The sequence below is a fragment of the Alligator sinensis genome, unplaced genomic scaffold (assembly GCF_000455745.1).
Source record: "Alligator sinensis unplaced genomic scaffold, ASM45574v1 scaffold714_1, whole genome shotgun sequence".
NCBI lineage: Eukaryota > Metazoa > Chordata > Crocodylia > Alligatoridae > Alligator > Alligator sinensis.
The window spans coordinates 1046959-1061602 of NW_005842493.1; the positions used below are offsets into that span (position 1 = coordinate 1046959).

Here is a 14644-nt window from a genome sequence, read left to right on the forward strand (position 1 = left end):
ATGGTTCTCAGTCATTTTCGGTAAAAGGAGACGATGGATTATGCTTCTGACAAAGCAACCTAAAAACAAAACAAAACAGCTGATTACAGTCAAACAATCACAGCCAACAATATTTGTGCATTACTTATCTCCATGCAACTAGAATATCTGTCTCTGCCATCCAGAGAACTATGCCATGTCCAGGTTGGAAAGACTATCAAAATAAGTCTACTGATACACTACAATTTGCAATTATCAATCTCATACTGTTTTTGAGTCTCTTAAAGTAAAGGTTGCATATAACTATAACTGTCTGTGAGGCCTCTGGCAGACAACCAATTAAGGTATGATGGGATCTGATCTGCAATGCCAAGAACCACTTACATGTGCATGACAGGGGGCACAACTGTGCGATCAGGGATCAGATCCCAACTGCACCCTAGTACTTGTGCAGGGAAAGGCAGGGATCATGACCCCAGGTTCTCCCTACACTGACAATTAACAAGCTGGGTGCCGGCTGCACCTAGCTCAGAGTACCAGGTAGCTGGTCTAGCACCCCCAGCCTTGGGTGTGTTGTTCATCTGATCAGTGCTGGCCATACATTCAATTTATGGCACAAAGGGAGCCAGCCAGAAAAGCATTACACATTTTGTGACTTATTCTCTGTTTAACTGTACCATTAATTGCATCAGTGTGTGGCTCAGTTACAAACTAAGACATGATTGACTGGTTAATCATGTCTTAAGTGTAACATCTACCAAGGGCCTTACAAAGCTAAATGCAACTGTATCTAACGCTTTCAGCACAATGCACCTCTACTCTACAATAATTAAAACAGCCTTACACCAGTAACAAAGTAGTAACATTAATTTCATTTGACATTGATTACACCCAAAAGAACTAGTTCTCGTATAATGAAGATTTCCCATCCTCTTTAGATAAAAGTATTAGGACCATTCCAAGCTGTGCATTCAATGTTTTTATAAGCTCAAGTGAAAACACCACACAGTTTTGTACATACAGTGTATACGAGTTATACTTGAAAAGCCAAATCAGTACTGCATTTAGTGAACCTTCAGCTAATATTGCGCACACATACAATAAAAGTCTTAAATTTAAAGGAGCTACAAGCACTGGGCAAATACTCATTAAGCAAATGATCACCCTGTGGAAGTATTGCACTACAGTGCTCCTTGAAGAGAAGGCAATAGGGGCACAAAGAGGTTAACTGATTTCCTCAAGGGTTTAACGCGGTAGTGGACAGAGGAATCCCCTGTGTAGTCCGCGTTAATCAGGGTATTTCATTTATGCTCTGGAAAGACTAAGATAGAAAGTTCCATGACCTCCAGGGTCTGGAAATGAATGCAAAGAACCAGGCAGCTTTTACAGCCTGTATCATGTTATGAGATGCTAGCATCTCCTTGAAAGAAGATCAAGTCAGCATGTCTGGAGTCATGCGCTGATAACGTCAAGTCAGTACATATAAAAGGATGTTTTCTTTCTGCCCTGACAAGAGTCAATGTTGTGTGCATCATCATAGCCAGACTTACTTTTTCAGGGCAGAATTCTGTATTGCTTTGCCTTAGTTTGCTTGGTCTACCTTTAATAACTGCATAGCAGAACATTGTAATCACCATCACAAAGAGAAAATAACTGGTATGCATGAGATGCAAGTTTATTAGCGAGCGATCATCCTGCAAAGAGAAACAGAACAGTTTACTGATTCTGTACACAGAGAAGGTGTTTCACATTCAAGTGGCATCCGAGCAGATAAGTGGAGAATCCACCTCTCCAATCTAGCTTCTTTTCTCTATGCGTAGGATATCCTTCACATTGCCAAAGCACAGCTTAAAGTTTAAGGTAGGAAGCAGCCCCATGTTTCAGCACTTAAGATGACCCAAATTTTCAATTAGGGTTAAAATATTTGATGTAGATTAGCAATTACTTTGATGTAATTTTATTGTTCCTACAGCCATGCACACCCTCCCACTAGTAGCACCTTTAAAAACAGCCAGATTTGAAAATGCAGGCCTTAGCCAACGAGGCTGAGAGGTAAGTATGGGATACACAGAGGGTGCCATGAAACGTAGACGTCTCTGTCAGAGCTCTGGCCAAACAGTGCCACATCACTCACTAGCTTAGGATCTGAGGAACAGAGTACCTTATCTAATTAACGTGGTATCAGACATGCATTCATGAGAGCGCAGAAAAGCAGGTGGAACTTACATCTGGAACTATAACAGTTAGCTTGGGATTTAAAGCATGATAGACCTTTCCAATGGCTCCTTTGTAACACCAGAACGGGTTATAATCTTGTGCATATTTTGTATTCGAGTCCCTGGCTGTAGTAAAAATCTTGTACCAGAGTGTAGCATTGCTGTATGTTTCTGGGACACAATGTGGTGGCTGACTGGAAAACAAACAAAAACAGACAAATTGCTATTTTCTGTCTTGTATGGGTAACTTTCAACATGTGCTTAGACCCATTCTGCCTTTCAGCTGTGTTAATCGTTGCTTTGTTCAGAATCATTCATAATGTAACAGCAAAATATAACTGCTTAAGCAAAGACAAGTTCAGAGCTGGTATCAGCCTACATCTTTCACTGAGAACTGTTCCAGGCGTCAGCCGACCATGATTTATGTACTAGTTTTTAAACATATCAGTTTCCTTTTTTTATTTTGATACAGCTTGAAGGCAAACCCTACTTGAGTTCTTGTAATGTATGAATACTGCTGTCAGGGTGTACCTTCTTTGGGAGATGACGAACCCTGGTACACATACAGAAGACCAAACCTGTTGCCACCAGGACCTGGGTGATGCGACTCTTTAAGAACCCAACTCTCAATCTGCTTTTCATTTCTATTTTTTGTACACATGGATTTTATCACCACTGTTTATTGAATGAAGGTGTGTGTTACTTGCAGAATGGGTACAGTGCAGACAGCTGCCGTGTAAGGTTCCTCACACTGCCTCCACCCCACCTCTGAAAGTGCCTTTACGTGAGAAAATCAGTCACTCGCCGACATACGTTCGAGCCTTGTCTCCTCATCGCACATCAAGAAAAGTGGACCTGTTAGGATACTTGTTTTTGCCATGTGACCATCCTTCTACTGGAGAAAACAGACCACATGCCCACCAGTCACCAGATAATAATCACATTTTGATCACTAGTAACCTGGGCTTTGAACAAACTAGCAATTTAGAGATGATGGTAATAAAACCTAGTTTTTACTATAGTGGTTTTCACTAATAGATATAAAAGGATCTAATACCCTTACCTATCCTGCTGGATACATAGCTGTACTCATTGTTCCATCTTAAAAAAAGATTTTAATAAATGTATCTTATATTTTCCACTCTTTATCTATTTCAATTCTCACTGAGGCCTGAAGATCTTACAGCCTCCAGTGTGCTGTAACCATCAGCTCCTACTGAATCCAGGTAGAGTCATCTCCAAGAAGTCTTAACTATTGCAGTATTTCTACACCCCTTAGAAAACACCAGTTCTCAGTTTTCACTAGTTTTTTTGATTGCAGAAAAATAAGAGAGTTTTTCTACTGCAAAGAACTCAGAAAGACCAAGACAGGTCAGAATGTTTTTGACGCTATAGATTCCCATTTGAAACCTCTTGTGAATCATGTCTGCACACACCTGACAGTGTACCATTGTGTGGTACCCTTGAGAGGATCTCAGGGTGCACAGCATCCGGGCTGAGAATCAACGGATTAGTATCTCTAGGAGCATTTAAGCACTGGATCAGATTGCCTAGAGAGGGGTAGAATCTCCATCACGGGACGTTTTTGAGAGCAGGTTAAACAAACGCTAGTCTGGAACAGCTTAGGCAGGGATAATTCTGCCTTGAGCAGTGGGTTGACCTCCTGAGGTCCCTGCCAGCCCTGTTTTCCTGTGATCCTAGCAAAGGAAAATGGATCACCTTACATTCACAGTCAACGTTGGTACTCATGGGCACACTCAAGAAAAGCATCCAAGTCATTAAACAGAAGCTGCTTATGTACTGCTAAGAACAACAGTTTAGAGATTCACTTACACTGTGACAGGAAACACATTGCTGGCTGCTGTGACAGTCATACAGGTTGTGAATACCACCTGCTCACAGTGCCCATGGAGAACACAGTCGTCTGAATTCCAAGCAGCAGGCAGGGTGAATGTAATGTTTATCTCCTCGTGGGATTCTCTGCCTTTTAGAATAAGAAAAGTGGTTTTTGTGCTGACAATGGTAACAGTGGCAAGTACGAGGATGAGGAGGGCACGCAGCTGGGCCCAAACCCAGCCCTGTGGTGGCATTTTGGGGCCATCATTCAGAGGGAGCAGGAGTAAATTGAAAACAGCTCCCATTTCCGCTGAACACCCTCCCCCCCAGCAACCACACCCTTACGCAACACAATTACACCTGCATCTGGTATTACCACAGTCGTATCTTTAAGGCTTTGATTTTGGAAAGTTCCTTCCTACAAATACCACAACGTTAGCCTTTTTCATCCCCAAACCTGGACTTATCACCTGCTTTTCCTAGAGTTCCATTTTTACTTTGAAGAACTCCATACAAGACATAACCATCCAAAGACAAGTGCCTTCACGTGCTCAGCAATGCCAGCTGGCAGAGCCCAGAGAGCACCACTGGGGTCTCTAAGAGGTGATACAGCTTGGTTCACAGGGATGAATCTGTAACTAACACACAGTTTAAATTCAGGTGGCCTGAATCAAAACTGTATTATGTAGTTTTGGAAAGAGTTAAAGAGAGATACTTACCACCAGCAATAAAGATTTTCAGCTGCAGCATGTTTGCTACAGGATCTCTTAGATACAAGCATCTTAATTTCACAACACTATTATAAAACCCCATTAAATACCTGCAGGGGCTGACCATAAGGTTTTTACCACATTTACCATTTCTAGTAAATCCCTACAAATGGATCTGTCCAATTGGCCTCACTGAAAAAGTTTAATTATCATTACTTGCTGCTTTTCAATTGCTCAATGTCAGTCCCTAGGAAGTTCATGTTATATTTTGTTTAAAGCACAAACACAACCTTTCTAGTTTGTGTACAGCTGGATCTATAACACAGAAGGCACTAAATCTGACTGGGGAGCGATCCCCGGTGCTTTAGTGTATACCAGAGTAGGGACTGCTAAGGGAACATGTAGCAGCTTCTTTCAGAGAATTCTGCTGTTTTAAAAAGTCTCTCCAGTAAATATTTTTGCAAAGCATCATCTTGTTAATCAGCAGGCTTACATGACCCCTACCATTCTGAACCTAGGGGAAAATAAAACAAATTTATCAAAATCAACCATGTAGGATCTCCTACTATATGACGACAGCATTGGCAAGGCACATAAATTCTAGGAAAAAGATCTATCTCTTCATAAACACTTGGATGAATATTATACTGTTTTCCAGCATTTCTAATTTTATAAACACAGTTCAAATATTTACATTTTGCATACCTGAAAGTCCAATTTGGTGCCCAAAAATTGTGGAACTTAAATGTGTGACATTACGGGAGTACCCGCCAAATGGTTTGAGTGGGTCCAGTGTCAGAGTGATTGTAACAGAGATGTTTATTGGGCCAGAGTCCTCAAGAGTCTGTGGTGACTGTGTAGAGGATCTGGCTTGTCCACTAGTCACTGTACTTTCTGGAGTCGTAGTGTCGTTGATGAGATGCTTTAAGGTTTCATTTTCTGATATACAGAAGTCCAAATCATTAAACCTCAGGAGGAAAGTATTCCAGTCCTTAAAGAAGCAAGATTTATATGAGATTAGCGAGGTTAGATGAGACTAGCAAGAGTTTTAAATCTACACATCACTGAAATACAAATTCAATCCAGACCCGACATCAGTGAATAGAAACACGCTCATTGAAATCTCAACAAGACATACCTAGCATTATTTATTAAAATCAAAAGCTCATTCTGATTCCCATCACACTCCAACTAACTGACTCTCTATAGAAAAGAGACATACCTAGCTTTATTTGTTAAATCAAAAGCAATTCCGATTCCTATCACACTCCAACTGACTGACTCTCTATTTTCAAAGCTGTAGGAAGCCCAGTATAACTACTGTACATATGTAGCTGAAGTAATGTTGGTATATTCAACACTGACTTATTCTACCCAATAACTATTCTGTTCCACAGAGGATACAAGGAATTGCCATTTAAACCTCCCTCATGTTCATAATCCCAATTGTGGAAGAATTTTGTAAGTTAACTTGCACCAAAAACAAGAGAAGCTCCATGAACAAACTGTTTGTCAGAACATAATAAAAAAAGATAAACTCCATTACTAGAATTAATGTAGCCTCCTAACGGCCACTATCTATCTTGCCCTCTCCTTATCAAATTAATTAAAAATGAAGACTATTCTTTATAAAAAGGAAGCACCCACTTACAGGCTGGAGATAAACAAAACAGTGATGTAAACTGAGATATTCTAGGTATTTACTTTCAGAAAAACAGGTTAATTCGGTTTGTTAAGGCAGCATATGCCAATACTAAACCCAAGAGTTGTGTATGTTGCATACACAGGCTGTTCATACTATACCTCTGTCATCTCTGGAGACTTGATCTCTTTGATTTTAAAGAAGTAACCCAGTGTCAGAAAAGCTATTGCCATGGCGCTTACGCTGATCATGAAGACCACAAGAGGAGGTCGACTACTGATATAAACCTTCAGATTCTCCAAAGGGTTTATGCAGAACATTATTCTGATTAGATCCGCCTGAAAGTAAAGAAGAGTAAAACCAAGTGACATGGGGAAGAAGCATCTTTTAGTGTCACCCAATTAACAGAAAAATGCAGTCACACTCACTGAAATAAGGCCCAGTTAAACAGCCATAAAGTATGATCTGTGTTGGACTGTTCTGCTTGGAAAACATAAAAATATGTCTTAAAAAAAAAAAAAAGAGGAGAGAGAAAGCATAGCTTTAAGAAGTGCCACACTCCCAACCGATACAACTTCTAGCAAAAAAAAAGGAACTGAAAGAACAACACCACCACTTGCAACAGAATCAGTACTACTAACACAAGCTTTCTATCGTTGCCAGCTAACGGGAGCCTGTTGTTCATATAGCTCATTTCACTTGCTTTCTTTCCCCCCTCCTGTTAGGAGAAGACTTGTGCAACTACTTTTGGATCCCATTCACATGTACTTGAATTAGTAAAATTACTACAGAAATATGATTTTAATGAAGCCTGCAGAGCAGGGTCTGCAAATTCCCAGTTGAACCCCTGCACTTCCACGCTGGAGGCCAACATCTTAAAAAAAAGTCATTAAACACCTGTCTGTGCCATGTGTGAAACCGATGATGGCACTGTGCAGTGACACCAAACAAATGTCATTTCTAAACTGCTATTGTACTCTGAAAAGTGACAAGGTGAAATGCCTCATGAAGGCATGAAATACTTGCGTCTTGGTTAAGTGCACCCCAAATCTGATGAGTGCATAAAGAAGATAGATAGGATTTTTCTAACTATAAGGCCTGTAAACTTGGATCTGAGTTGGGATGGAGCATTTCAGGCTCACACATCAAAGATTTTGTAAATGAAACCCCTAGCAATCCCATTACTGAGCGAGCAAGAAGAGAATCCAACTGGCTCCTTTCTGTTGGTTCTGCAGGATCAACAGAAATATAAACTTACTCGAGTCGGTAAATAAAGATGGGACTTACACAGAGCATGGCTATTGAGTAAGAACTTTTTGGACTGGATCTGCCATTTAATCCTATTGATTCCTCATTTCTTTTGAATGGTCTAATCTTTCCAGCATGCCAGTGAAGGGAACAAAGTTCTTTTGGAGTTCACTCATCTCCACCCACAAAGAAAACAAACAGCCAAGTGTTAAAGTGCAGCTCTGAGGCATCCGCTCCAGAAGCTGTGCAAGCAGGGAACGGAAAGCAAATAAAGAGAAACGGGCTTGCTTGATCTGCAGTCCTGTGAAAAGGTCTTTAATCTCTGCAGCATCCAGAAGGACAGGACAGTTGTGCTGTATATGCAAGCTCTGAAAGACACAGAAAAGTTGCTAGACAAGCAGCTCACGAGCATGGCACTGGTAAGGTTAATCCCCAGCTCTCAGAGGCTGAACTGAGAACAATTCCTTGATCAGTCTCATGAAGTCAGGGATTCTGCTCTCTGCACGTGTACACCTTACGGTTTCTCATTATAAGCACTTAATCCATGTGACCCATACACTGCAGGAGGCCTTCAGCCCCTCTTTTTCCCTCCCACATATTCCTAATATTTTACTGACAAGGAAGTTTCAGTCCCCCTCTTCTAGGAAGGAAAAAATTACATTGATTTAGGGGAGGGAAAGGTTAGTTCAGTAAGGAGAAGGTCGAATTCCTGTGGCTACAGCACAGCACAGCCTTACACATGCAGCTTCCCCCGCTACAACTTCCTTGTTAAAAAAAAGGAGTTATTTCACAGCACAGAGCTCAATCTCGCTCCAGTGATTTCCAAGCACTTTCCAAAGACTAGGAACACCAGGCACTGTCAGCATGAATCGCTGACAGCACTACAAGCATCCAACTCTAAAAATACTTAAGAGCATGGGAGTGTGGGATAGCAAAGGGCTGGAGAAAAGCAAGCGGGAAAAGAAGGTTAAGTGGAGAGACATTAAAACACATCCCACCAGAGTGCACACCTCTAGCCAGACAAAGAAAAGCTTTGCTGCTAGCTTGGGAAGAGGCAGGCACAAGAGGAGAATTGCCTCAGGTAACAAAATAAAGCAGCAATGGCCCTTACTTCTAAAGCTGTCTCCTATCTCGCTGTTGGCAGGATGCGATGCCACTTGAGCAAATTTCTGAAGTGTTCACCCTGCTTAAAAATCCTGAATATTCAGTTTAGGAACAGCAGAGACACATGTCAACATGGAAGCAGATCAAACAGAAAACCCACAAGCCGAGCTGGTTCAGCGAGTGGTCCCTTCTGAATTTCCTTTTCGAAAAAACTAACACAGATGCAAGGTTTATTACAGCATTTAATCAAAGCGGGATGTCACCCAACAGCAAAGACAGCACTGCAGCTCCTAGTAAAATTAAGGGACTGCCAGCAATTTCATTAGAAGTCCCGTTCCCCAAGGGGTTTAACTCAGCCACAAAGACTGACGTGCTGAAAGCTACAATACAAAGAAAAAAAAAAGCATTAAATCGATTCTTTATGTTACAGGAGCACCAGGTTTCAAGGACTTGTGGCTTAATATTCACATAAAACTGAACGGCTTTAAATGCAATCAGAAAGTGTTGCTGCCTGCAATTTGCAAAGGCTAACAGGGCCCTTTGAGCATCTGGAAGCGGGTGCAGGCCACACACATACACCTTAGGTTTTTAACATCGCTGGAACTCAATGCTCCAAGATTCCTTCCTACACAGATCAGTGTTGGAATAGGAACGTGCCTGCAAGACAGCACTCAAGTACAACTCCGTTTTAAAGAATATCTAAACACTTCAGTCAGCCTCGCAGTAATATATTTGGAGGTGAGGGGGGCACCACCTTTGTGGGACTGCTGCTTTGTAGCACAAAACCTGTGGCCACTATTAGCACAGCAGGAGCTGGGCACGGACATGGCCTGCTCCACCTCTGTCGTTTATAGAGATTTCAGCAATGCTGACAGGATCTTTGAGCAGTCCAGGCAAGTCTGGCTGGGTTCTGGTACGGTCTGGTTGGAAGCTGCCATCGGTCCCCCATTTGGAGAGCAGTTCCAGTTCCTTTTTATAACTGCTGCAGGCTCTCTGTGTGATTTTATGAGCTTCATTTAACTTCCCTGTACCTATTTTATATACAGTTACGCTGATGGACAGACAATAAGAATATTTTGAAAATATTTGCATAGTGCACTGACATCCTCACAGGAAGGGCAATGAACCATCACGTATCATTCTTTAATTATGCAAAGTATAGAAGAGACTTAAACACTGGGGCTGTGTGCAACCCTGAGCTTGTCCCCTCGACACCACCCCTTGCAAACACTTACCCCATTCTACAACCCATGCTAATCTCAAGGCCAACAGAGTACGCTAAAAATAAAAAATAAAAAAAAATCCAAAGGGCCTCGCTTTTGTCAGAAATTCCAAGAAAAACAGCAATGTTATAGCTGAGTTAAGGTTGAGGGCATGTGTCAGTAACTACAGGAAAACACACACTGCTGGGAAGGCATAGCTCTCCCTGCACTAGACATTACAAGGCCAGGAGATATAGAGCTGATGTTACAGTTTTATAAAACTCCAACCAAAAACAAGTGAGACACTGGTAAGGGTAAAATCAGAATCTGAAGCAAATAGAGCATCAGTAACTATCTTGGAAGGCAAGAAGACGAGGAAACGGTCGTCTGTTCCCTGGTTGCAACGCGTTCTTGGCAGCGGTAGAACACCAAATATAGCAAGCTCAAGGGAGCACAGTTTTCAATCCTCATGAATAAATATATGAAAACAGTTATGAAGGTAGAACACTTGAAATGAGTCTTCCAAGAGGACCTGGCAAATAAGGGGAACTTGATGTTTCCTCCAAAAACACAAAATGCTAATAAATAAATGTAAACGTTAATAAATTTCCACTTCTTGGCCTTAACATCCAAGCAGCTACATACAGAACCCCAAACCAGCATATCACATAGACGTAGGTACCAAGATCAGAATGCCAAATCGCTAGGAAGAAAAGCAAAATATAAAATTTTAAACATGGAGGCCTGTCAAGGTGTTCTATAATTTTAAAATGATGCGTCCCACCAGTTATAAGCTTCTCCTAAAAAGCTAGAAGATGAAAAGCCACTTCTTTACAAGCATCATTTTCCTCCTTTGCGGTGCATAAGAACTATCAGTCTAGATATGAAAGATTAAGAAATTCTGGAATATTTGAAGGAGAAAATAGCTATGAGAGCGCTGTGGCCAGGTCAGTCCACTTCTGATCTCCCTGCTTGTCAGTGTCCCTTTAAGACTTTACACCTGAACTACTCACTACCTCTAAAAAGCCTGTTATCATAGCCATACAGTGATGTTGAGGTTTACCAGGAAGTGCAGATTTCAAATATGTCCCACAGCTAATAATACAATGGCATTCAGGAAAGCCGTCACAGTTGCATGAAAATAATGTTGTGTGACAACTGAATTGCGACTCTCCTAACAAACCAGCCGTAAGTAACAACACCACAAAAGCACAGTGTTGATCTCAAAACCTTCACAATCAAGAACAGGAAACATTAGTAGATTGAAAAAAAAAAAAAAACCAAAAATCCCAACCCACTGGTCTAATAAATTAAGTGAGATTTTCTTTTCTTCAAGGCAAGACTCAAGGGTAGAACATCAAAATTGCTAAAAATTAAACCTGCAAAAGATCAACAGCCAACACTGCCTGTTGTGATTCTTCCGAAGAATTTAGCAGCTTCTAAAGCATAAAACAGTCCCTCCAGGTTACAATCAAGACTGAATAAAAATATTTTTAACTGCTACCTAGAGGCAGATTGCTGAGCAAAATAAACTTGTTTTTCCCCCAAAATTTGAAATGGGATAGAAGGCCCCAGAGTCCCCAAAACTTTAACTTATAAAGACACAAACCAAAGAAAAGTACAAGTCTCCAGACATGCACAGGCTTCCCTTTTATAAAATAAAGGGCTTTTTATTAGTGGAGTCAGAATTTCGAACTTTTGAAATGGATTTCTTTCAGCAATAGAAGTAGCTTATTAAATCAACATTTTCTGTTCTAATGGGAATTTCAAAACAACTTGCTACCAAACTAAGAAATCTGGAATTGGGAAAAAGGACATGTTTCTACAATCTTTTCCATCCTTCTACCACTGATCTCCATGATGCAAAACTAAGAACTTCAGAATTTGCTTTAGGTTAACCTTGAGGAATCAAAATGCCCCTGAAAGGTGAAAATAAAAAGCCTACAACTTGTATCAGAAGCCGAGAGCAGAGCTGCTTTCTACAGACATGCTCAGAGCCTGACCCCAAACCTCTGGATTTAACATTCAGTGCAGAACTCTGATTTCCCAGCTTACCTCCCACTCCTGCCCTATGTGCCTCCAAAGTAAAGGTGAGATTAGGAATCAAGATTGCTTTTTAAAAAAAAAAAAATGTATCTGCCTTCCTTAACAAAAAAACCCCAAAAAACCTGAATTCCCAATACCCAACTAAGATTCTTATATTACTACAACTTAATATAAGGCAAAATATAGATTCACCAGTTTACAGTGCACCTAAGCAATCAAAGATGATGTTCAGAAGTACATTTAATCCAAGGCCCTTCCAGATTCTTTTCATATCTCTTTGCTCTCATGAATCACAGCCTCTCTTGATTAAAATGAAAATTAGTACTTTGATCATGAATTTCCAAAATGATCGCCCATAGCTAATAAACTCACAACCAGCTTTCGTACAGGTCCATTTAGGGTGTTCTGAATATAACCTTGTTAGGAATAATCACAGTTGCAAACCTGCTATCAAACCCATGAACACAGAACTCTATGGACTAAAAAAGGCACAGAAATAAGAGACCAGGTTAATGCAGGTTAGTTAGAGGAAGGTACATACGCAGCATTCGTCTCGATTCTCATACCTATAAAAAGTACAGAGAGGGGTAAAGTGACTTGTTCACGGCTACAATGAGGTTTAGGGTCAGACTAGAGATTAAAACAAGAGCATTAACATTCATGACCCTTAGCTCAATGTTGCAACAACTAAAACACAGCTCTCTCTGAAAACCAGTGAGTTCAAATGGTTTTCAGAGATAATTAGGACAGAAATTAAAAATCAAGCAAACAAACTGAATTAAAAACAGAAAGGAGAAAGTGGTATGCCTCTAAGCAAGACAACCACACGTAAGGAAATTCCAAACATATAGCATCCTTCTCCAGCTACGATGTGCTGGAGTCCAACATCTTGCACTTAACACAATCCACAATCACCTGAGAACTGCAGTCAGTAGAGTATCATATGATGTAAAAAAAATCTTCCTAAAATTAGAGACTGAAGTAACATTTGTGCAAAAACTTTGATAAGTGCAAAGAAGTTCTTGCTATTAAAATGACTTGAAAGAAATCAGTGCATTTGAAGATTTACGAAAAGGGGGTGGGGAGGGGAAGTTATGAACCAAGGGAAATGAAAGTGCCTGAGGAAACCTTCCCAGAGTAACTCAGTGGACACAAGCTTCTGAGTTTAACAGGGAATAAATATGGTTTAAAAACACCCAGCTGTACAAATCTATCAATCGATAGACAGATGGGCAGATACACACATGCTTGAAAAACTGGAAATCTTCTCCCAGCACAGTTTTAAGTTGTTGCAGTTTCTGCACTATGACTAACCAAAGAAAAAAAAAAGGCAAGTCTGCAAGAAGGACTGACTTCTATGCCTCTAATGCTGTTGCTTACAACAACCCCGTGTTAAAGTTGCTTGGTTAAATACCAATTCTCTTAAGCAGGAAATGTCATGATACTGGAGCAGGATAATTTTATGGTGTTTTAAAAAAAAAAAATGTTTTGCCTGATTGTTCATCAGGACAGTACAGAAATGAGAAGCCAAAGAATAAATGAGTTTAAAAAAAATGGAGCCAGTGTTATACAACCTGTGCATTTCCTACCAAGAAACAGACATTTTTCGGACCATATGCTGAGAACTGTGCAAATTCCACATGCCTTAAATTTTTGGGAAAGCTTCCTAAAAAGCATTGAAAAAAAGAAGATGGAAAAAAAAAAGCATTTCAAACAGCTCAGTAACCAAAAGCCTTTTAAAATGACTAGTTTAAGAAGGTTCAGGTTGCAAATACTGATTTCATTAAAGGCTACACATTAAAAAGTACGTGGCCTCAAATCAGCAGAAACAAACGTTAGCAGAAGGCTCCTCTCCTGTAGGCTTTTAGTTTTCTAATGGGAACTTCTGCGAGACCGAGAGACCCGAGCACAACTCGAATCACAACAGATCGACTGGCAGATCGAAGAAACGGCAGCTTTACCAGACATGACGGAAACAGCACCGAAACAGGCTGGACGGTGCAGCCCACAACCCCAAAACGGACCGAGATGAGCGGCTCAGCAACTGAAACTCAGAGTTAAGGATGACAGCCTACAAGACGTACAAAAAACCTCAATCTTGGTTCCAAAACAATACCTTTTATTAGACCGGCTGGGAAAATCGCAAGAAAACTGTGCTTTTCTGCAAGCTGTCGGGATCGAAGTCCCTTCGCCAGGCTCTGGGAAAAGGAGAGATGGTACAGGATGGGGAAAAGTCCCCGTACGTAGGAAATAAACGTCATTTTTGCACCAAGGGAGCCGAAGATGCAAGGTTGTTGGTCTCCGTTTGGGTCCATGAGAGCGTCCCCACAGCTTGCAGAAAAGGACAATTCCCTTGCAATTTCCCAGTCGGTCTCATTTGGGAACCAAGAGTTCTCGGTTTTTTTGCGCGTCTTCTCGTCTCGACCAAGCACCCCCCGGGACACCCCTGAAAATAACGCTGCGCGACACCCGAATTGCGACTCTCCTAACAAACCATCCCGAAGTCACGACGACGCAAAAGCACGGCGTCCCGTGGGGCTCGGCCGAAGACGGAGGCAACCGTTGCCGTTTCAAGCGGTCCGACCTCAAGCCCCGCACACCGCCGAGCGACGGCTAGCCAGGCAGGTGTGTGGGAGCCCACGGCGGCACGAGCTCTCCGGA

The 14644-nt window shown here is 41.3% G+C and overlaps 1 protein-coding gene across 2 annotated transcripts; it reads right to left on the reverse strand.

The window, feature by feature from the left end:
* On the reverse strand, positions 1 to 9275 carry TMEM248 (transmembrane protein 248). 2 transcript variants are annotated; one of them, XM_025212946.1, is made up of 7 exons: positions 7920 to 9275; positions 6545 to 6721; positions 5447 to 5732; positions 4029 to 4179; positions 2206 to 2389; positions 1530 to 1673; positions 1 to 59 (listed from the first exon to the last, which is right to left on the reverse strand). In XM_025212946.1, the coding sequence occupies exons 2-7, from the start codon at positions 6701 to 6703 to the stop codon at positions 39 to 41; spliced, it is 945 nt and encodes a 314-aa protein (XP_025068731.1). In that variant the 5' UTR covers positions 6704 to 6721; positions 7920 to 9275; the 3' UTR covers positions 1 to 38. The 2 variants fall into 2 exon arrangements, with proteins under 2 accessions (XP_025068731.1, XP_025068730.1); XM_025212945.1 differs by having other exon boundaries at positions 7671 to 9274.
* Positions 9276 to 14644: the final 5369 nt, after the last annotated feature.

Excerpts from the sequence above, each read along its gene's own strand:
- TMEM248 (XM_025212945.1), bottom strand. Across the intron at positions 4,180-5,446 it reads GCACCAAATTGGACTTTCAG|GCAGAGAATCCCACGAGGAG; the intron begins GTATGCAAAATG and ends TTATTCTAAAAG. Across the intron at positions 1,674-2,205 it reads TAACTGTTATAGTTCCAGAT|GATGATCGCTCGCTAATAAA; the intron begins GTAAGTTCCACC and ends TTCTCTTTGCAG.